Below are 24,192 nucleotides of genomic sequence, written 5' to 3'. Positions count from 1 at the left end.
CTCCCGTCTCTCCTGTCTCTTAGACTTTGGCAGACTACTGTATTATTTTTGGGAGGACTTCTCCTTCCCTCTGGAGGGCCTCATTGAGGAGGGCTGGATCTCAGGCTCTCACTCTAGGGCTCAGACATCTTTACACACACGTTACTGGAAATCACCATGTATTGATAGTGTATGTGGTCAGATTCCCTGCCCCCCTTATAATGTACAGCACTTTGAGCACTTTAGAATGCCCTTTATGAATACAGTACATTATATTCATTCATATATTAACACATTTTTGTAGCTACATGGCGTTATTTATTATAGACTAATGATGCAGGCTTTTTTCTTGCCCATTTTACATAACATGCCAATTCCCATAGATACAAAGCTGATAGTACTACACAGGGTAACAGGGTGGGTAGTGCTATGGTCTAAGTTCGTATAGGGTGGCACTAGTTCTGTTTGATGGCGTCTGTCCAGGACCTGTTTGTCATGGCCAAGGGTGTGTGAGGGCAGCTAGGCGGTCAGTGAGGATGACCTTGAATTGGCCCCAATCTGCCCGGCTCATTAGCTGCTGGCTCTGCTGATGGTTTCCTCTATTCCTCCGTTTAGCTTGAGAGAGAGAGAGAGAAAGAGAGAGAGAGAGAGAGAGAGAGAGAGAGAGAGAGAGACAGACAGACAGACAGACAGACAGACAGACAGACAGACAGACAGACAGACAGACAGACAGACAGACAGACAGACAGACAGACAGACAGACAGACAGACAGACAGACAGACAGACAGACAGACCTGTTTATACCTGGTTCTAACATGCAGCCTTGGTCCTGATCTTGTCCACATTCTGATTGTGTGTACAAGATTAAAAGATGCATTGTGATCTGATTGTGATCCGTGTAAACCGACAAGATCAGAACAAGACCAGGATGAAGGAAGCATGTTAACGGCAGGTATAAACAGGGCTAGAGAGAGAGACAAAACAGCAGACAGAGGGAGAGAGAGTTGAGAGCTATTTCCTGCAGTCCTCAGCTGCAAGCACATCTGTGTGTGAGGGGTCCAAACAACCTCCCATGTGTTTGCTCACAGGTCGCCTGATTGCCTTTCCTTCCTCTTTTCTCTCCCACTAAAGACCTTCTGTCCTTCCTCTCACTCCAATCACCGCGCTGTGGCCCAGAGAGGGGCATTCTGGGAGAGGGACACAAGGAATCGAGATGGAAATAAGGAAGGGAATAACGTTTTTGTTCAATCGCTTTGGTGCTATTTACACAAATATGTGGTTAATTTTCCAAACTCTTAGTACAAAACTCCAAACTGTTAATACTTGTAACGCAGCAAGTATTATATTCAAAACCATTTATTGTGCATTACTTTTGTTATGAGACATCTTTTACCGCACAGCCATTGATCCAAACAATAAGTTTACTGTAAAATAACATAAGAACATCGATTTAATCACCAAAACACACAACAACCAGTTAATTCAATAGAAAATATAGAAATAGAAAATGTTTAAAAATTGTCCTTTGAATGCAATTTGCTACAGCACTGTACAGTTCTGTACATTACACTGTTCACATTAGGCAATACTACCCACTAAAATTGACTGAACATCACATTTCCACTGAAGACATCTTTCACAATGTATTCAAACAAAATAAATGAAAGAAACGTCATGTTTGCATCGAGCTTGTCTTGAGCATTTGGCTAGAAGTTCTCATGGAAATGGGCGTAAATGTCCTCATTGTTCATGCACCTGGGGAGAAAGCCTGACATAGGTCTGGATTGAAATCCTTGCATGCCTCGACTATGGGATGAAGGAGGGTGGTACGCTCATGCGGTTGGCAATCATACATCTTCCATCTATATTGAACCTGTGTATTGTATTTTAGAGTATTGTTTGTACTTGTGGTTGGTAGTGGTCCTGTACGTGGCTCAGTTCATAAGAGCATGGCCCTAGCAACACCAGAGTTGTGGACTGTTTTCGTGTTGGATAAAAGCGTCTTCTACGTAAATTGTATATCTCAAAGTATTACAGTACTCTTTTTGCCAATACAATTTTTGTGAAGCAGTGTGAAACAGGCAAACCAGTTTAAAAGCTGTCGGTTTACCAAATGGTTAAGTGATTATTAATTAAGAGCAGTCGGATTAAGTAATAGTCAAATGTGTTTTAACAAATGAGAAGACAATCATATCAAAGGTAATGGGAGCATTGCATTGTGAAGAGCAACTTACTTTATATGAACATGTATTCCAATGTGAAACATGTATTTCGAGATGTAACACTGATTAAGTTTGGTGAAAAGGGGACTGTGATTTTGTGTGTTGTACTTAGTCAATTGAAAATGTGCTTACGAGTTTTTAAACAACTGCCTTGTTTTGTACTAAGTGTTGTGAAAATGTACCCCATACTGTACTTGTGAAAATTGCACCAAAGCGATAGAAAAAAACTGTAATATGAACCGAAAATGTGTATTTCTGTAGGACATGTGTACGCGTTAGTGTGTGACGTGGGAGCCCTGTGCTCACCCTGGGTTTGGAGCCTGCTGTCTGGGTCACACTGGTGCACCCTGGGGCGTGAGCTCCACAAAGAAGCCTTCTATAAACAGCAGCACATCACTCAGGGGAGGAGCTCAACAAAACCATTACTGCACTTTGGGGATCATAGAGTTGGCTTCGTTACATCTGATATCACTTAGAAATAGAGCAGGAATCAAAACCTCTTCACCAACACTGGAATTCACACTGACACTCCAATAGACACAGACGGCGAGAGAGAGACAGAGACACGATACATTTCACATTTAAAGGACTCAGTGACATTATTTAGTATTAAAACTTGATTTCCTTTATTTTGTGAGATGGACAAAATGATAAAAACGTACAGCTTAGGAACAATGTCTCGTCTAAGACTAAGTCTGTGTTCTTTTCTTTACATAATAACAATGAAATTATAATCGTAACAATATCCTTGTGTTCTGAAGAAAGCAAAAAGAGTGAAAATAAATTATCATAACAACTAGTATAACATCAATTATAACAACAATAATAACAATTATTAACTTTATATAAACTTTCTGTTTGCTTGCTTCTTTTTCCAATAAAGTCCAGGGGGACCAGGCGGGTGGGTGTGTATTCCAGCATGTAAGGGGTGAGGGGTCAGTGGTGTGTGTGTGTGTATGCATGTGTGGGGAGGCTGGTTCAGAAAGTCTCTCATACCCACGGTGTGAACAGTCTGTCCACAACAGGAAGGGGGAGGGGAGGGGGGGGGGGTCTCCTTACACTACAGAGGTTCAGGAGGGGAAAGCAGTGGTTATCCTAATACCTCACATATTTTCTCTCATAGGGTGGGAGGGGTACCAAAGTGACTCAGTAAAAAAAAAGGCAACTTGAAGGGAGCAACTCAACACGCCCATGTTCCGCTTCACCTTCGCACACTCACGTTCTCTCTCCCTTCAGTCACGTCTCCTCTCCATCAATTCTCTAAATGAGGCCAGGCAAAACAATGTCCTACTGACAGTGAGCCCAATTTACCCCTCTAGAGACAGAAGCATTGGTGGTGATGATATGGTGGAGGGGTGATGGAGGGGCTTCGGGAGGTTTCAGTGCTCAGCCCAGGCCGGCGACCGTCCGGAGTGATGGTGAGGATGGCCGAACGAAGGGTGGATGGGAGTGGGAGTGGGCAACATGTGTCCGGAGTGGCTGAAGGGGGGAAGGTGGCCCATGTGGGTCATGTGTCCAGCCAGGCCAGGGCCACCGCCGAAGGGGGAGGACTTGTCATGCATGCATTTGGACAGCTCATCGTAGCCATCTCCGGAACGCCTGCCCCTCTTGGACTTGCTGGACATCTTGCGGTTGCGTGTCTGGATGCCCTCCTTCTTCATGGTCATTGGCCTGTTGACCTGTGGAGAGGCCAGGGAGGAGGGATGTTAGCTAAGGAGTAGTCAGACAGGCCTGGAGTAATATAGTTAAATGATATATATATATATATATACACAGGCTTCATATTAATATTATGTGGTTTTTACCTGGGGGTGGCAGGTAGCCTAGTGGTTAGAGTGTTGGGTCAGTAACCAAAAGGATGCTGGATCAAATCCCTGAACTGACCAGGCAAAATTCGGTCGTTCTACCCCTGAACAAGGCAGTTAACCCACTGTTCCCCAGTAGGCTGTCATTGTAAGTAAGAATTTGTTATTTTTGCCTTAACTAGTTAAATAAAGTTTTTTTTTTTTAAACAGTGTTTCTTTTTTTCTAAATTATTAGTCATTGGATATTTTCTTGCACTCTCAGTGATTTTATATTCAATTATGTCAAGTGTAATTTGTAATTTTAGATCATTTAGAAAAATCTAAACAACTATGATGGAAAACATGTTGCCTTCTTAATAAACATGAGGGGGGAAATCTGATGTGCCATAAATGTTGCGGAACAGGTTTCACAGGCATTGTATGATCAAGCCACAATAAATGGCATGAGCCTTTAAGGCTATTGCATATAATTATCTCACTAAACATGAATACACAGGAATGGAAGCCATGCTGGGTCTGAAAGGGCTACTCTCAGACAATTTTGCATCAATGTAACTGACGGCGTTACCCTGGCATCAATGTAACTGACGGCGTTACCCTGGCATCAATGTAACTGACGCGTTACCCTGGCATCAATGTAACTGACGGGTTACCCTGGCATCAATGTAACTGACGGCGTTACTCTGGCATCAATGTAACTGACGGGTTACCCTGGCATCAATGTAACTGACGGCGTTACCCTGGCATCAATGTAACTGACGGGTTACCCTGGCATCAATGTAACTGACGGCGTTACCCTGGCATCAATGTAACTGACGGGTTACCCTGGCATCAATGTAACTGACGGCGTTACCCTGGCATCAATGTAACTGACCGTTACCCTGGCATCAATGTAACTGACGGCGTTACCCTGGCATCAATGTAACTGACGGGTTACCCTGGCATCAATGTAACTGACGCGTACCCTGGCATCAATGTAACCCTGGCATCAATGTAACTGACGCATTACCCTGGCATCTAACTGACGCGTACCCTGGCATCAATGTAACTGACGGCGTTACCCTGGCATCAATGTAACTGACGCGTTACCCTGGCATCAATGTAACTGACGCCGTTACCCTGGCATCAATGTAACTGACCGTTACCCTGGCATCAATGTAACTGACGCGTTACCCTGGCATCAATGTAACTGACGCGTTACCCTGGCATCAATGTAACTGACGCGTTACCCTGGCATCAATGTAACTGACTGGTTACCCTGGCATCAATGTAACTGACGCGTTACCCTGGCATCAATGTAACTGACGCGTTACCCTGGCATCAATGTAACTGACGGCGTTACCCTGGCATCAATGTAACTGACGCGTTGCCCTGGCATCAATGTAACTGACGCGTTACCCTGGCATCAATGTAACTGACGCGTTACCCTGGCATCAATGTAACTGACGCCGTTACCCTGGCATCAATGTAACTGACGCGTTACCCTGGCATCAATGTAACTGACGCGTTACCCTGGCATCAATGTAACTGACGCCGTTACCCTGGCATCAATGTAACTATGGCGTTACCCTGGCATCAATGTAACTGACGGCGTTACCCTGGCATCAATGTAACATCTGGCATCAATGTAACTGACGCGTTACCCTGGCATCAATGTAACTGACGGCGTTACCCTTGCATCAATGTAACTGACGCGTACCCTGGCATCAATGTAACTACCGTGTACCCTGGCATCAATGTAACTGAAGCGTACCCTGGCATCAATGTAACTGACACGTTACCCTGGCATCAATGTAACTGACGGCGTTACCCTGGCATCAATGTAACTGACGCGTTACCCTGGCATCAATGTAACTGACGGCGTTACCCTGGCATCAATGTAACTGACGGCGTTACCCTGGCATCAATGTAACTGACGCGTACCCTGGCATCAATGGAACTGACACGTTACCCTGGCATCAATGTAACTGACGGCGTTACCCTGGCATCAATGTAACTGACGCGTTACCCTGGCATCAATGTAACTGACGCGTTACCCTGGCTCAATGTAACTGACCGTTACCCTGGCATCAATGTAACTGACCGTTACCCTGGCATCAATGTAACTGACGGCGTTACCCTGGCATCAATGTAACTGACGCGTACCCTGGCATCAATGTAACTGACGCGTTACCCTGGCATCAATGTAACTGACCGTTACCCTGGCATCAATGTAACTGACCGTTACCCTGGCATCAATGTAACTGGCGCGTTACCCTGGCATCAATGTAACTGACGGCGTTACCCTGGCATCAATGTAACTGACGCGTACCCTGGCATCAATGTAACTGACGCGTTACCCTGGCATCAATGTAACTGACGCGTTACCCTGGCATCAATGTGACTGACGCCGTTACCCTGGCATCAATGTAACTGACGGGTTACCCTGGCATCAATGTAACTGACGCGTTACCCTGGCATCAATGTAACTGACGGCGTTACCCTGGCATCAATGTAACTGACCGTTACCCTGGCATCAATGTAACTGACGCGTTACCCTGGCATCAATGTAACTGGCGCATTACCCTGGCATCAATGTAACTGACGGCGTTACCCTGGCATCAATGTAACTGACGGCGTTACCCTGGCATCTAACTGATGCGTTACCCTGGCATCAATGTAACTGACGCATTACCCTGGCATCAATGTAACTGACGCGTTACCCTGGCATCAATGTAACTGACGCATTACCCTGGCATCAATGTAACTGACGGGGTTACCCTGGCATCAATGTAACTGACGCGTTACCCTGGCATCAATGTAACTGACGCGTTACCCTGGCATCAATGTAACTGACCGTTACCCTGGCATCAATGTAACTGACGCGTTACCCTGGCATCAATGTAACTGACGCGTTACCCTGGCATCAATGTAACTGACGCGTTACCCTGGCATCAATGTAACTGACAAGTTACCCTGGCATCAATGTAACTGACGCGTTACCCTGGCATCAATGTAACTGACGCTTGTGCATTTCAGGTAAAATAACAACTCAATGTTTATACCCCAGGACAAATTAGCTAGCAAGTGCAAGCTAACTAGCTACATTGCCATACATGTTTAATGCTTTTCCAACTGTCCCCAAATTAATGTCATTGGTTCAGAGTTTGTTTTGCTATTTTAACCTGCATGTAGTGATCGCGTTTGGTTTGGGGGACAAAATAAATGTATGCACGATTGCGCACGCGCGCAGCCGGTTTGGGTTCCGTGTTACCCTGACATCAATGTAACTGACGCGTTACCCAGAATGACAGTCCCACCCTCCAGCCTCTCCTGGGAGTAACACCCACCATTGAAACAAAGATGGATTAATAAAAAGGGGGAAAAAACGACCGCGGGTTCTGCTTCACAGGGAAAGCAGGCTTTGCATCTCTCGCCCCCGCTCCTAAATCGATACAAGCTGTCCGCCCACTTGACCAGCTCGCCCCGCAGTTTCTATGTAAGCGGTTAGGCTACTTACGTTGTGCAGTTTATAGTAGAGCCCGCAGGCGTTGCACACCGGGTCGCCATTGCCGTTACGCCTCCAAAGGGTGGTGGTGGTGGTCTGACAGTTAGCGCAGCAGGTGCCAGCTCGTCTCGAAGCGGACTGTGGTGGAGAAAAAGACAGAACGTTAATAGGCTACATTATGAATAAAGCCATTCAAATGTTAGCTGATTTGACGATTGTATTAGCTTAGGCAACAGAGATCAACGAGGAAAGTGAACATGACATGAATACGATTATTAAAATTAACTACCATGGCCATGTAGGCGTAGCCTAAGGCATAGCCTAATATAGATTAGGCCTATACATTTCAAATGTTCATTTTTTTTGCCTATAGGATATTTCTGCGTTTAAAACGTAAAACCTCTCGTTTTATAGCTTATTGTGATGTCCCACTCTCCGGGCTACATTCACAAATAACTTCAAAGCCAGGCCAGCGCCAGTTAGACTCATGAAATTGCTTACAGGGAGTCACATCTGTATTTGTTTAATTGAATATATTCTGTGATTTATACAAGCTTAATTCAATTTTCCAATTTGTGCAATGCTACAAAAGCTGTTTCTCTGAAATGCGTTGTTTCTGTCTTGTACCAATTTCTGCTGTCATATTTCATTTAATAAAAAAAATTAGATAGGGCACATTAATAATTTATACCGTCTCTATGCATGATTCTCCCTTCCCTTGATCCAGAGAATCAAACGACCCGGACTATAGGCGTCTATAAGACCAGGGCCCTGTCTGCCAGTGCGCTTTGTGTCCATTACAGATCTATTCTTCATACATAATAAGAAACATTTAGGCTCACAATACAATAACATAGCATGTAGGCCTATGTATTTATTTTTATTAATTTAGGGTTTTATGACAGTGGTTCATGCAAAACATCCCGAATAAAAACTAGCATGGCGACGGACGGAATTTTAAAAAACAGAAAAATAGAATAGTACTACAACAAAAACCACATCGCATTCCGGGGCATAAAGCATGTGCCAGTGCCAACGGTGCATGACCAACAAACAACAGACCAAGAACATAAATACATTTATTTTCCAATCCCCACAACCATCCCGCCCCTCACGTTCTCTCTCTCTTCACACATAACTGGGTCCTATAGTGTTATGATAATCGCTTTACAGTATACTGTAAAAGTCTGGCCTGCCGGGTCCATACAAAATGCAGCGGTATTTGTTGAAGGCGGAAACACCCGGGAGCCTGGCTTCCTTATCGTGCCGGGGCAGATATCCGAATAGGAAACAACTGGATGCCCTTTGAACAGAACTCTGAAAACACTTGAGTTGAAAATGCAAAGCTGCGGCCACAGACCGACCAATGGAAAATGTAATGGACTTCTCATCGAGAGAACGAGTCAGAGGCGCGCTTATTTACACCAAGCTGCGCTAAAATGACTTATAGCCTACTTGTTCCACTAATGCTGACAATAACGCTAATACAGTCTGTTACAATATATTTCAAAAAGAGAGTTATAGAAATAAAAAACAACATTCAAAATGTTCTCCATCCCATTACATGTATCTCAATGGAAGATAACCTAGGCAAAGACAAACTCAGGCAACCATTGCAATGTGTTAAACAATTACGATATTTCAAATAGGCCACCGCGTGGGTTAGGCTACACTTGTAAATTATAACACGAATTTACATTTAACAACACGAGTGAATTGGGCTACAGTTTGGTCTATTATTGCGTCTTTGGAACTGCATGACTGGATGACTGCATAACAAGTGTCCATTTAATTAGATAGTGAGGTATAAGCTATTGATTGAAATATTCCCATTAGGCCTATGTATAGTAGTATGATTTAATTATGTCAGAACAAAGCTATTCAGATCTAGCCTAGAAATGGGGTGTGGCGGGTAAACCGCTACTGATCATTAACATGTTCAGAGGGAAACAAGGTAGAAAAGTTCCTTAAATAAATCAAGTAAAATATGGTTTAGCAAAATGTAAATATCGAATTTAAAGTTTTTATCAATCTAAATCCATTGCATATTAATGCGAAAATGCTTGGAGCTAGCCAAAAGTTAGCATTTGGAATGTGCCTTGAACTGCCACTGAAATGATGTCACTTCTCACAACTTGAATATCTTAAAAAGTTCGAGATGGTAAGTAAGCCTATCCTATACAGTCAAAATGATGAATCCTAATCAGAGGTCTGAATATAAAATGAACAAATAAACCTTTTCAATATAATCAGGAACCATTATCATTTGGGAAAAAAATGTATTGTAATAATAACTTGTAAAGTAAACATACAGTAATAATTCAGCCCACCGGAGACAAGGAAAATATATAGGCTTATGTGCATTAGAAATAACAAGGCTCAGAATAATCCTTGCTCTTAAATGCCTGTGCAGAAACACTGGACAAAGTATTTATGTGTGTGCACTGTTTTTCACTCACTTCAGGGTGGTGATAACCAAAGCAACATGGGCATTGGGATCAGTGACAGTATCAGCAGTATCAGCACTAATGAAAGCAGTTCAAATGGCAATAGTAGCAGTATTGTAACAGACGGTGGAGGCAATCACCAGGGGGTGAGAGGGACAAACAATTCCAGGAAGATCATAGGGAAAATACAACTTTCCTGGAATTGTCCTGGCGGTATCTGCTTCGTGCTCTATTTTGGCCCCCTTTCTCAGATGTGGAAGGGTAGACGGGAGCGAGATGGGGACTCACCAGTCTGCGTTTGGGCTTGATGAGAGGTCTGTTCTGACCGTTCATCTTGTGGTACAGGCCGCAGGCGTTGCACAGGTAGTGGCCCGTCCCGTCCCGCCGCCACAGCGGGGTGGAGGTGGCACCGCAGTTGACACACTCGCGCCCCTCTGAGCAGAATTCAAGTGGAGGGAAGACAAAGGGACATTTATATAATTAAAAAGTTCACACTCCATCAAAAGCTAAACAGTAACGGATTCACATTGAAGACAATAGCCGCCAGGAGGACACAGAGGAAATCAGGTGCTTTTACACCTGCATTGTTTGCTGTTTGGGGTTTTAGGCTGGGTTTCTGTACAGCACTTTGAGATATCAGCTGATGTACGAAGGGCTATATAAATAAATTTGATTTGATTTGATTTGATGAGCCTACTGGACACACTCTTCATCAGTAGTGTAATATGAAGTCCCCCCCCACACACACACACACACACACACACAAACACACACTGGGAGGACAGTGTCTCAGTGTACATATCAGTGTGCAGGTGTACCAGCCAAAGACAATCCCATATGACTGTCATTTGTACAGTTTGGTTCAGGGCGAATCGCCATGGACACAGACACCTGTATGTAAAGTGATCCAGGGTAGGAAACCCAGAGACAGCCAGGACGTGTCCAAAGGTGTCCAAACAGATGAATGTGAGACACCATCAAATTAGAGCTACATAATTCATGTGCTGTGGGCACACATGAGAGGAAACAGAAGAGTGTGGTGCTGGTGGTGGTATTAAATGTGGGCCTGACCACATTGTGGTCTCCAACAAATAGGTGCCCATATTATAGCTCAGTATCACTTTATACCAGCCCGGTTGCTATGTTTCCCTTTACTCATGACTTTTGAAAATATTTACAAAATCTTTTCATTGTTAGGTTTCTCTTTGTGTGCCTGGCAGCTACTGTGACCCATTTAGTGGTGACCCTCTTCTGGTGTGTTCAGGGTTCAAGTCTTTTCACCCACTTCTACATCTTCAGCTGCAGAAAGCCTGTCTCTCTCTCTCCTCTTACAGGTTGCACTGTGGTATAATGCACAGGCTCAGTCAAATGGGCCGTTGCTGAACCTCGACCAAAATGGCCTTGTTTAATTCATGTTTCCCTCTCCCTAGAGCATTGTGCCTTTATTCCTATTATAATGTCAGCAACACCCATAGTCCCACCTAAACCTGAGAAAAGGATCTGCTCGGGACAAGGCAACGCTCCTTTTGAAGTGTTTGACTCTCTCTCCCTGTTTTGTCAGTCCAGCAGAGGCACCAGTATCAATACAACATCGCCTTCCAGCTCCAGAATGACAAAATGTGTTGAATTATTGTGTAATTTGGGAAGTTCCTTGAGGAGAGAACACTGAAATCCCCCTGGCCGAGAGTATAGTAGAGAGACTGAGGCCATTGCCATTCCAGGGAGGAGGTATGTAGGTGAGCGGATAGGGCTCGTTTAAGGTTATTTAAACAGGAAGCCACACTGTTGTGTAAGGTATGTGCTGACTGCTGAAATGTCATTGTGGCATTTCATACCACAATCAATCACGGCTCCATCAGACTTTGGGACTGATAAAGGGATGGCAGGCCTTATGTGAGTTACTGATTCTGGATCTGTAAGGGGAGATTCAAGTTCATGTGTATTTCTCTGTTGTGATAGTTACAATGCTCTTGCATAAAATAATCCCTTTAAAGGATTTGTGGATACCGTTTTAATTAAAATATTTGCATAACCAATCTACCATCCACAAATTATTGAACTACTGAGCATACATCAGACAATAACACTTTGATCTGTAGTGATAATCCAAATGAAGACAGTTGTTTGCTAATATCTCTATACACTAACAAACAGTTAGAGAGACTACACATTCAAATCATTTTTGGACACCAGGCCCACAACATAATTAATTTTGAGTTAATTAGTCTGAGCAAATGTAATGATAAATGTCTCCCTATGAGCTCATGTGATGGCTTGATTAACTATGTAATTAACTATCTAATATGTTTATACATTTATCTGAAGGTGATGTGCTCTTTTCGGAGAACCTAAACTGCTATAAGAGAAACGTTATTATTACAATATCATAACCTTATTATCAATTATTATTATTGTATTATGACTTTGTTGTCTTCGATATGGTCATTACTACTAGTGTTAATCCTCCTTTCCTCTCCCTGGGCTTGATTCTTTCTCACTATCTCTGCTCACTGGGCCAAGGCCATGCTTAAAAACACAAACAGCAGGGCTCTGTCGCCTGTGACAGCGTGTCCCGACAGTGCTTTGTTAGTATTGGGGCGAGCAGTGGACGGTGGAGGTCGTGATTTGTTCACTCAAGGTATACAGGAAATGGCAGGAGTCGCCAGAGCGTCGTGACTCCTGCATTTTTTAAGCTTCTGCCAAACAAGGGCATTGGTGGCATTTATTCTCAGCATCCAGCCAACCAGGCCCGATAAACATAAACACGACCACATAGAATATGGTTTCAAAATAATGATTAGGTTAGCATTCGTGCAATTTTGTAATAAAAAAAACGTTATTTTAAAATCTGGATAGGCCTGTCAGACATGCTTATTATAGGCCTAGGTCACGTATAAGCACTTTCAACAGACCTACTAATAAAAACATTCACAATAAGTATTATTACATATTCTATTGAAATATTATTATATTCAGAACCCTCTTCATAATAATTCTGCCAACTAGCCTATAAGCCAAATTATTGAAAATAAACTAATGTTTCATGTTGAATTCCGTATTTTAATTTTGGTGATTGTTTGACTAGGCTGTTATCTCCTTGCCTCGACTCAAACGTGTTTTAATCATGTTCAAACCTGAATATTTGCGTTTCAAATATTAGTCGTTTCATGTTAAATGCTTAATCATTTCATTTAAGTGGATGGTGTTTACAAGTGGTGACGAATGCGATGGAACAGAGATAAGAGCCACTGGGACAGGTTTGGGAAGGAGAGAAGCGCTACAGGTAAAATAACCTGACGTTATTACAGCAACTGTTCGACAGCGAAACACTTACAGGACCACCCAATCTATTTCTTGAAGATTAAAGCATTCATAGCCCTATAAGTAAAATACATTTAGAACAAGCTAAATTGTCATTCTTGTTTGGGCCCTGACAGAAATCCATGCACTTCCAAAGCGTTTTGACAAAACATAGACCTGACACTGGTTTATAATTGCCCTAACATTGACTCCCAATATTTGTATACCTTAAAAGTACATAATTAGGCCATACCAGACTCTTTATGCGCAGAATAGACTTATGAAACTCACCTGAGCACGACCGGGCTTTGCTTCTACACTTCGGCGTAAAGCTGGATGAAGATCCACCCAGCAGGCTACCGGGGTGGAAGAGACTGCCGCCGTATTCGTGTGGTGTTGGGAGAGAGTATGGGTAGGTCGGGATGGGGTGGTGTGTTGCGGGAGTTTGGGCACTCATCGAAGCCAGGCTGTTGCGGAGAGGACTGCAACCCTCCATTTTCATTCCCTCTGCCAGTGACACTTGGTATTTGATGGACTCCTTCTCGTCCATTCTTGTCGAGGTGGAGGTTGGAGAAGTAGGGCCGAGGTCCGGGGACACGTCTTTGGGAGGCGTAGGAGGGAAACTGTAGAGATGGTGCGGGCTGCAGTGGGACGCAGGGGTGAGGGAAGACACCGGAGCAGTGCTGGAGCTGCTACTGCAAGGGTAGCCGGAGCTAGCAGGATGCATTCCTGGCTTGCTGAAGTGACTGACCGCCCATGCGTTATGGTGGTGGGCAGCAGAGAGGGCCGCCTTCCCGCTGTCAAGCCACGGAATGCCGGGGCTGTGGATGAGGTGTGGCCGGCAAACCGGACTCCCAAGGCGAGCTGTAAATAAGAAATATTATGATTTTTTTTTTCTAATCGAAAGCGATGTGTCCAGTACTATCACACTGCGTAAAGTGCTGTCTCCTCACCTGTTGATGTCAATTCCAAACTATTTAAACTCGACATTGAGGTATATTTTTCTTAGTGTAAAAGTTATTAAAATAGCTACTACAGCTCCGTACCATAGACTACTTGACAAAAATATTTACAGATGTTAATGTTTACGCTTGTTGCAACACAATCTCTTATTGTCGAAAGCATGTATGGGAGAAAAAAATCCACGGAGAGAAAATGGGAGTGTAGAGGCCTCGACTAAACTGCTATTTGCCAATGGCCTGTTGGTCGCTCAGTTCCAGATCTCGGACTAAATAATGTTATTAGTAATTTTGCGTTTTGATTTTATATCCGGGAGTGCCCCCTCTCTCTCTCTCTCTCTCTAGAAACCCCTGCTCCAACAGAGGGGTTAAATGACATACTTCCCTTTCCCCTCGCTGTCTCTTGCTAGAAATGCTCGTTTTATGATTCAATGCCGTACGCCAGAGACAGCCACGCGTATGGACATCTGTGTTTACAATATTTCAATTGACATAATTTATGTTCTCACATATTGAATAAAATAACATATCTAGATTTGTTTTTAAACACAAGGTTCTGTAATGGACGACTTTTTACTGGTAATGGGAAAATGTTATTGTGCATCAAACATCACACAACCAGTTATGGCAATAATATAGGCCTACCATCGATTAGTTTTAAAGCCTGGGTGGTTGGATACATGTTGTCTTATTGCACCCTCTCACAATTACCTAAAGGCTATAAAGCAGACTTAATTAATACAGTTTAGTCACAGGGCTGAGCGCGTCTTACCATGTGCCTGGCTGTATGTAACCCTGGCCCGGGAGTTGGCATAGTAGGGGTTCCCCTGAGAGTCCAAGTGGTTTAAAAACACATCCACTTCGTCTGGGGGCAAAAGCGGCGCCATGGGCTCCATGTAGTTGTGGGCCAAGCTGTGGTGATGCGAGTCTGGATGCTGCCCATTCAACACGGCGTGATGATGCGCCATCCACCGAGATTGATCGGCTGCGACTTCCATACCTAAATCGTCGATAACTTTATCCAAGATATCACCGAAACGTCGTACTTTTTCTGAAAATATAAGTTATCTTTATGTGGTCCTTCTCCTGGATTAAGCACTTTTTACAGTCCCGAAATGTGGAGAAAAGGATGGACGTAGTGATGTCATACGGGTTTTCGGCACACTCTCCTTACGGGTTCTTTGCTTCAGAAATAGAATCCTTGATCCGTTTTATTGGCTCTTACTGACATCTGCAATGAAACACAACAACATTTTATAATTTAATACACAACCTGGTGCCACACTCTTTTGCACACATCCTTCGGCGATGTATGCTAAATATACGATATTGTTGTTTTCCCTATACATTCAATCATCCCAGGAGCATTGTATAGCCAGCATAGTGACGACCTTTTTACAAACAGCTTTCACCACAAAACTGTCATTTAAAAAAAAACGACTTACAGTGCATTGCACCATTGCTGCATTGTTATACTCATAACACATGCATCCAATCTTACTCCATTGGAAAAAAATATTTCTTCTGAATTTACCTGTTGAAAGTTTGATCTATGACTACGATCAGCTGTTCAAACACACGTTAATCTCTGAAACGCCTGATCCGTGAGGTACCGGGGCGCACTTTCCTATTGAATTGTGGCAGTACACTGACGCGACTGGCGCCAGTAAATTCCATATCAAGCGAGTCGGGGCGGAGTCAAGGGCGAGCAGTGACCTCCTGTAAGCCAATCACAGATCAGTATAGCTGCAATTGGCTCATGTATCCCAGCTCTTTCAGTTTCCATTCGAAACACTAATGCCCCGGACCAAAAAACTAAAAGACATATCAATCAGCGGTGTAATTTCTCGGGGGACTTTTCTCTCTCGTGAAGCTCGCAGAATGAGCAATTTGCCCCTGATAATGTCTTCTTTTACCAACACTCAGAGACGGACAGCCCAGATGGAGGCAAATTGAAACTGTAAATTGTAAGCCTGACAATTTCTGTAACAGTCAACTAGGCCTACATTATCTGGCAAACGCAGTAGCCTGTAGGCTGTTGTCACTTAGCCTTGCATACCACCTTGAGATTGTTTAGCCTTTAGAAAACACAACATTATAATGCTAAGTTTGAATTCAAAGTGTATGCCAATGCTATTTTGTATAGGCTAGTTAAATGAAACCAACCAGATTAGATGTTCAACATGTTTAGTGGGCTAATTGAAATGCTATCAAACATCATAAAATAATTAAGCAGTCTTTTGGTTATTATTCTGTATTCAACAGTAAAGTCGTTGGTTTTCACAAGTTTTGTTTTACAGCATAGGCCCTTGTGGAGAACTGCATCGGCAGTTTGGACATATTTTACAATGATTCTATATGCCAATTATGTACATTTCTTGTAGAACAACACCAATTGCAAGTGTGAATGATCACATGAACCTGCAATGTATATAAACCCAATTTTCAGTGCCTCTAGGATTAATAGGAGAGGATTTGTTTTATGACTTCGAAAGTGGGGCCATTGTTGTGAGCGCCTAATTGTCTTTAATTATTAGTCACGACATTCCTCTTGTGAAAACATTGGTTTTGCCTAAGATCTAGAGCAGTCAATACTTTCTGCATGTTAATGGCGCCTTTTTCTCACTTGGTGGTACAGACAGGGCGTCAGGCCCGCCTCACCTGTGTAAAACCAATTGGTGACCATTAGCAACACTTTGTTAATTATTGTTTACATTCACCTCATGGCTGAAACAAGAAGGCTTGTCCACCACAGGCATAAAGACAGAGTGTCGCCAATAACCTTTTATCAAGTGCGCCTGTATAACCAGCGCTTTTTCCTACAACCACTCTACATACCCAAATACCTGTCTACATACCCACATACCTGTGATTTATTTCAAGCCAGGAATAGATTGGAAGGCCTCATAAGCAAAAGCCTATGAATAATAGGCTACCAACTGAACCTCCTAAAATGTAGTCTATAATCCAGCGCTTGTTATGAGGTTATTAGGTTTAGCCTTCAAGTGGTATTTTATTATAATGTGATGAAATACTGTAGCCTACACACTTTTGCACAGGTATTCTATGGGCCTGTCTGTACCTGATCAAAATAATACGGGGAAAGAGCATCCAGGATAAAATCGCCAGTCGAGACGTACTGGCTTACCCTCTATAGTAAAAATGTGGCATTTCGTGCCATACATCGCGATATTAAATATTAAAAAGGAAATGTTTGAATGTCTTTTTTAATAAAGAATGTGTGTGTGTGCGTGCGTGCGTGATTGACAGACAATAATTGGAGGGAGCTCGGGGCCCAGACCGGCCGCCTCTCTGACGCCCAGACTAGACGTCACAGAAAAAAATCTCAGCGCATGGACTTCACAATTGTTCCAAAAAAGCCTCGAGATCAGTTACGACCAAGTTTTGTTTATTCTAATAGAAATACAGTGATGTTTTGGCCAAGCCTAAATAAAATAATTACATACTTAGACTACTATACTCAATCTGTGAAAAATAGGATGCATGAATAGCTTAACGCAATGTTAGAACGAGGGAATTTGGACAGTTTGGGCTTTGATATGAGTATATTTGCAGGGTGTGTTTGTGTGCGTGCGTGCTTGCGCGCGAGCGAGCGAGAGTGTGTGTGGCTTGGCATTCAGTCATTGGCATCTGGTCAGGGGCCATGACATGATGAGCTCAGCACTCTGTGCTTGTCATCTTCTAAAATCAACAAATTAGTGTATGTGGGGTCATAACACACCCAAGGGTCTCCCTATGTAATCACCCAAATAACAGACATTCTCCTGAAATGAGAGCTGTAGCAGCTGAAAATGTCAGGTGTAGCAAGGACATCTGTCTTAATAAATAGGTTTCTTTGAAATCATTTGCAACTCTGTCAATTGTCATTCATTGAGCAGGTCAAGTTACATAGATTTCAAACAATGTTTTCTATGGCACTTTGGTCTAAAGTACAAAATAAAGGTAATAAAAAATCATACAAAGCATCAACACAAGAGATCTCTCTAAACTATGATGCATCAATTTAACAGCAATGCAACGACTACATGTTTTCAATGTAAAGCAAGAGGAATTCAAATCGTGTCTTGACCAAACCCTAATAGTGATCATAGCAGGTCCTCTTTTTTCCCTTACATCACCACTGCTGTTTGTCTGTCTGTGGTTGTCTGTCCTCGGTGCTGTGCTCCTCTGTACCGCAGCCTGCTCTGTGCTGTGTGGCTGGGACTGGGTGGGTCAGGCCCAGCAAGCAGCCTCTCCATTGTTGTTTCGCATGTTTGCCAAATGGATTACTCAACGGGATTTACCCCTCTGTAATTTATACCTTCATTAATCCCATTTGTATCTGTGCTGGAACAAAGGATGGGATGATGGGTTTGTGTGTGTGTGTGTGTGGGGGGGGGGTCCTCGCTCAAGGACATAGCAGCATTGTCTCACAGGGGATGCTATCCTACTAGAGCGGTAGAGCCCTTGGAGGTAAGCACATGAACCCTTCCTTGCTGCCTATGGCTGAGGAAAAACATTTATTCCCATAAGAAATGTTCATTGGCCATACATGGCAATGACAGGCATTGTTATGAATAAGAGGCAATACGATGGTAGCAAAACCATGTCAATTCAGGATGCTTCTTTTCTTCTGCCGTAGGTTTGTAGGCCTTTCTGTGCAGCGGTCAGCTTTAAAGTCCTACTCCAGTCTCATTTTCACCCCATTTAACACCTGATTTACTTAACAAAAGGCACATCTCATGTTGAAGGTATCCCTAATAACCATTGCTATGGTAAGGTGAATGACCAGACGGTTGTTATTTATTATTTATTTATTATTTAACCTTTATTTAACTAGGCAAGCCAGTTAAGAACACATTCTTACTTACAATGACGGCCTACCAAAAGGCAAAAGGCCTCCTGCGGGGACGGGGCTGGGATTAAAAATAAAATATAAAAATAAAATATATGACAAAACACACATCACAACAAGAGAGACAACACAACACTACATAAAGATAGACCTAAGACAACAACACAGCAAGGCAGCAACACATGACAACACAGCATGGTAGCTACACAACATGACAACAACACAACATGGTTATTACTGAACCAGAGTCGGTGTACGAGCAACAGAGACCATTCCAATCATTAACAGGTGCTGCTATGAAATGAGCTTGCCTTTCTCTACCTGTTTGTTCCCCTTGCTTATGGTCAACATCCATCATTATTCAGAGGGGTGAGGGTGGGGGGCGGGGTAGAGAAAGCCACAGAGGGGTTTGTGAAGATAAGCAGAGCTGGGGAGAGGAGAATGACACAAACCAGCTGAAGCATTATTGTCCTTTACTCATGGGTAATTACATCGAGCACAGGGCACTGGGGGCTATAGAGTAGACAGAAGCAGACAGCACCCAGCACACAGCCCATCCTAGTGGAAGTGCAAACCCAGAATAGGGTTGTGAAAGCAATGCATTTTCACCCTCATATTAAACTAGATGCATTAACTGTTTTCTGAGTTGGTGAATCTGGCTACTGTATGTTCAAAGGAAATTTTCATAGTATAATGGCCCATTATTGGATGGACTTCTGTACATTTTGGCTCCATGGACCTCACTGGTAGCCTTGATATCATTTGAGTGTATTTATATTAGGTCTAAGTGATCATCAGAAAAGGGACGCTTAACTGGTATGGCATGTGAGGTGACTGATAGGTAAGGGGCCACATGCTGAGTTTCGAGTGTAAGTGTCGTTTTTATTAGCTGATGACAGTCTCACGAGGGCAATAAATCTGCCTGCTCGAGACAACAGTCCCGCCCTTGTTTCTATTCGACCACTGAGACCATGACGTTATTGCCCTTTCTTGTGATGAAAGGGCGTTGGTTACTAGAGTCTTAATGCGTTTGAAAGCACAGGTGATTAGTGGATACATACATCGTCATCTTAATATGACGCTGATGTTAATCTCACACCCGTGATTGGTTAGCCTAGATCTGCACAATTCCACAATCCCATAACCCAAGGCCACAGCAATTGTCATGTTTAATTAAAGTTCAATTGTGATTAACTTTTTAATACTTCACGAACATCTAGTAAAAAACAGATCACATGAAGTCAGTTCATTCAACTGATTGGGCTACTCGTAATAACCATGTAATAACACTGTTAAACCATGAAGAATTGAATCTGGACAAATGATAGCCTAATCGATGGTGCGGAAGGTATGTCTTTGGGAGGACCTTAGCTCTACCAGATGACTTCATGTTTAATGAATCACATTGTGTTGTATTCCTAGTTTATACAGCCCAATAGTTACAAAGACAAGTAATAACGAATACTAAAAGGAGCTATGGCATACTGTTTCTATGCATTCTATTTAGTCTGATAAAAAAATAATGTTATTGTTTTGCAAGCCAGAAAACCGTGGTGTTTGATAGTAGTAATTATAGATTTGACAGGGAAGTGCATGCAGTACATAAGCAGAAGATAATAGCAGAATTAGATTACATGCTGCGTAACGAATTCTTATAAACGAAAGACTATATGACATAAACACATGAGAAAATGTTTGCATAAAATGCAGTGAAATTGTAGTCTATTGTTATTATTATGATAGCTTATATGTTATCTTGTTCTTCCCACATTCTAACACGGCTACTCCGTGACGGTGCCACTCCAAGTGCGGTGCCAACTAGGGCTCTCTGTAGCCTATAATGTAGCCTATAATGTGTGCAGTCAACGTTGCATCATTATGAGGCAAGTATATTGTAAATGATATATAGGCAGATGGTTTAAAAAAAAAGCTTTACGCTTGGATAGCCTACTCTCACATATTTAATTTCAGTTGATGGACAACTAGTCTTTAAATATGTACCCCAACCAGTAACACGATTGCAAGGAATTTACAGCATGTCGAAATAATTCCACTTACAACAATAGTAAATAGTAAATAATGAATATCTCTTACCACCAGACTGACTCGGTCCTGCTCTGTCTGGGAGAGGAGTAATGAGAGATTCAGTCCGGTAGCCTATAACCGGGTCTCGGTTTCGCCTGCCTGGCACTACGTAGTTCTCGCTGACGTTTCCCTTTATGCGCTGTTATGGGTGTTGGACTGCCTAAAAATCAATCCGCGTTTGTTAGTGATGCTGCTGTGGAAGCTATGTCCCTCTGTCCCAAAATAGTTATGTCAGTTGGCAAGCAGTTTAGCACCCCCCCTTTCTCTCTTTCTATCTCTCCCGTTATCTCTATTTATCTCTCTCTCTCCCCCGTTTTCTTTCTATAGCTCCGCTGAAAACGAGGGGAAAAAACTTAATAGACATAGGAGCAATGTATGTTGTTATGGTGCGTCAACCAGTCTCAATCTTGTCTTCCGGGTCGTGACTTCTTTGAGCATTTTGATATGGATTGTGAAAGAGGGGGCGCACAGTATCTAGTGTTCATTCTTAAAACCCTTTTAATCATAAGGTTTATCCGGCAAACAATTCTACTTCATGGTCGAAGCAGAACAGTTCCTTATGGAATGTTAGAGAGAGTGGCAAGTCAGTATCATCTCTCAACCAACCCGTGTAAGGTGAGTAACCCAGAAACTGAGTGAATACGAAAAACACGCTTCCTAAAGAGACACTGCTTCATTATTGTCATCCAATCCACTTGGATCAAACATCTTCCCAATCAGGTTATTGAGTTTAGTTGACTCAGATTGGTGTGATTATATTACATATTGAGCTATCTTGGGTTTCTGGGCTCTCAAGCAAACTAAAACTACATGCACAATATAATTGGCCTACATCAATCCGGTGTAATGAATTCCTTCCCCGGTCATTTTGATTGAAATACGGTATACCCCACGACCGACCCTCCCTCCCACGATCTTCTTTTTACTCTGTCCCACACATTAACACCAACTTTAAAACATGCAAAGCCTCAAAATCTCCTGCACGCGACCTAGGCTCGTGCGCTGCAGCTAAAGCCAGGCAGGTGCAAGGACTGCTGCATCCCGGGCCGTGTCCCCTAGAGTGCACACACACAAAAAGAGGAGAAAACCAAGCTTGCATAAAGAAAATAAAGAAAAATTGAACTTTGACAGAATTACTTGCATTCATTTCAATGCTTAAAATCGCTTCTGCAAATACCTCTGTTTTGCGCCCATGAATAAGACCTTGGATAAAAAACATCAACAGAAAAGAATATACACACTGTCACTAGTGTATTTGTCACTCCCAAAGGCCTGGTTGATTAAGTCATCTAAATAAAAATAAACGGATAATAATCGGTCTGGTCTACATATATCAGAATTTCACAAATCAAAGAAGAATAACAGCTGGAGAAAGAAAGACAGGCGATAACTTATATGTTATCTTAAAATGGCTTTATGGCAACCCTCCGTGGAGGCAGAAAAAGCTCCCCAATGTAGGCTACACGGTTGTTGTATTTTGGCGCATAGGCTTTCATTTTCTTCAAAATGTTGTTGTACAATATCAAATTCAATGACCACGCACAATTGAAGACACCATCTCTTGTTGAAACTGGATAGAACATTATAGACTTAGACCTTGCATACAGTGGTGACTCTAGCCTGCCTATACCTTCCTTGAAATGTAAACTCGACCCCTGTCCGGATGTTGTTATCCCATTATTCAAATTAGAAGTTGAAAATGAACTAAACATTTGGGAACTTGGAGCAGACATAAGAGATCAATTTGAATGTCCATTATTTTCACTGTATCCACCCCAAAAGCAGCAGTTCTATCTTTTAGGCCACATAAAGTTACATCATCAACAACAGCAAAGATTATGATAATACTTGTTAATGTTAATAATTATAATCAAACACTCATCACGAATAGTTATTTTCGTTTAGATGATCGTTTATTTACAAGACGGTAGCCCATCATCACTTGACAAAATGGTTGGGTAAATTAAGAATTTCGCAACATACCCATACCATTAAGCCAATTAGAATGCCTATTAGTTACAGATCAATAAAGGTATGAGCAGCGTGAGCCTTGTGATCTCTGTCCAGCGAAAATAACAGCCTCTTGGTTTGAGCGCCCGTTTAAAGTTTATCAGCCCAGAGCTTCAAATCCTATTTGTAATTTCTGTAATAATATATATATATATATAAAACATATATATTTCATAGATATACAATATGACATGTCACATTGTCCATCCAAATCTAGCCTATAGTTTGACCCCTAGTTTATATTATGGACATGTTAAAGCAAATGATCTAGAGGTGAGCTTAATGACAATATAGCCTACAACATTATAGTCCTAGATTAGCCACCATAATTATAAGGAGGAGGATTTAATAATAATAATAATCGGCCTAACAATAATTGAATAATAATATTTTTCATGGGGTCATCATAATCACGTAAGCACATGAACATGTATTCTGTGTATTTATTCATTTATTTAGCCTATGTTTCTTTCTTATCATTTTCAACATGTTCTGCATCAGGGTTTTTGTCGTAAGTGTCTGCACGGCGCTTGGCAGAGACGTTATTATTTATATATGCATGCTGCATTAGATGCCAGGGCCCTTCTTCTTCCGATTATTAGCCTACCAGGGGTAATATTTCATCGGCACTAGGCAATCTTTGTTCTCTGTGAAGATAATAAATGGCCTAATCGTTATCAGCAAACTGCTGGGGGTGTCAGCACCGAACGAAGCTGGAAGCAGGGACCAAAGTGCCGCTGAATAAATTGGTGTTCCTTATCTCTCATTCCCAGATTATCGCCGCCTTTTCAAACTTGCACAAGAAATACATTCAATGCATCTAATGCATCATTTGTGGGGGGAAGATCCCGCAGGTTGATAGAGACAGATAGATGCAGAGAATGAACAAATATTTACAGGTTTTACGCGCCCGGTGTTGGAGCCAATATTAGCTCCATTGGGGTTTTTAAATTAGTTTATTGAGTATAGGCCTTTGGTACACACACTTTACATATCAATACACGCTATATTAAACATATATCATAGTGAAGTGATATGATGG

At 42.4% G+C, this 24,192-nt stretch overlaps 1 protein-coding gene across 5 annotated transcripts; it reads right to left on the bottom strand.

The window, feature by feature from the left end:
- Positions 1 to 1,320: 1,320 nt before the first annotated feature.
- On the bottom strand, positions 1,321 to 21,292 carry LOC115138077 (GATA-binding factor 2-like). Of its 5 annotated transcripts, none has more exons than XM_065000185.1 (6): positions 21,150 to 21,292; positions 14,973 to 15,431; positions 13,533 to 14,105; positions 10,230 to 10,375; positions 7,507 to 7,632; positions 1,321 to 3,881 (listed from the first exon to the last, which is right to left on the bottom strand). In XM_065000185.1, the coding sequence occupies exons 2-6, from the start codon at positions 15,196 to 15,198 to the stop codon at positions 3,582 to 3,584; spliced, it is 1,371 nt and encodes a 456-aa protein (XP_064856257.1). In that variant the 5' UTR covers positions 15,199 to 15,431; positions 21,150 to 21,292; the 3' UTR covers positions 1,321 to 3,581. The 5 variants fall into 5 exon arrangements, with proteins under 5 accessions (XP_064856257.1, XP_029530383.1, XP_064856255.1 ...); XM_029674523.2 differs by lacking the exon at positions 21,150 to 21,292 and adding an exon at positions 15,735 to 15,858; XM_065000183.1 differs by lacking the exon at positions 21,150 to 21,292 and adding an exon at positions 15,646 to 15,735.
- Positions 21,293 to 24,192: the final 2,900 nt, after the last annotated feature.

The sequence above is a fragment of the Oncorhynchus nerka genome, linkage group LG2, assembly GCF_034236695.1.
Source record: "Oncorhynchus nerka isolate Pitt River linkage group LG2, Oner_Uvic_2.0, whole genome shotgun sequence".
Classification (NCBI taxonomy): domain Eukaryota; kingdom Metazoa; phylum Chordata; class Actinopteri; order Salmoniformes; family Salmonidae; genus Oncorhynchus; species Oncorhynchus nerka.
The sequence above is the reverse complement of the archived record's forward strand: the minus strand, read 5'-3'. Positions and strand labels throughout refer to the sequence as shown.

Coding starts and splice junctions, on each gene's coding strand:
- LOC115138077 (XM_065000185.1), bottom strand. CDS start 15,198: ATGGAAGTCGCAGCCGATCAATCTCGGTGGATGGCGCATCATCACGCC. Junction 7,633..10,229: donor TCAAGCCCAAACGCAGACTG/GTGAGTCCCCAT, acceptor TCTCCACCACAG/TCCGCTTCGAGACGAGCTGG. Junction 3,882..7,506: donor TCTACTATAAACTGCACAAC/GTAAGTAGCCTA, acceptor GCCTCTCCACAG/GTCAACAGGCCAATGACCAT.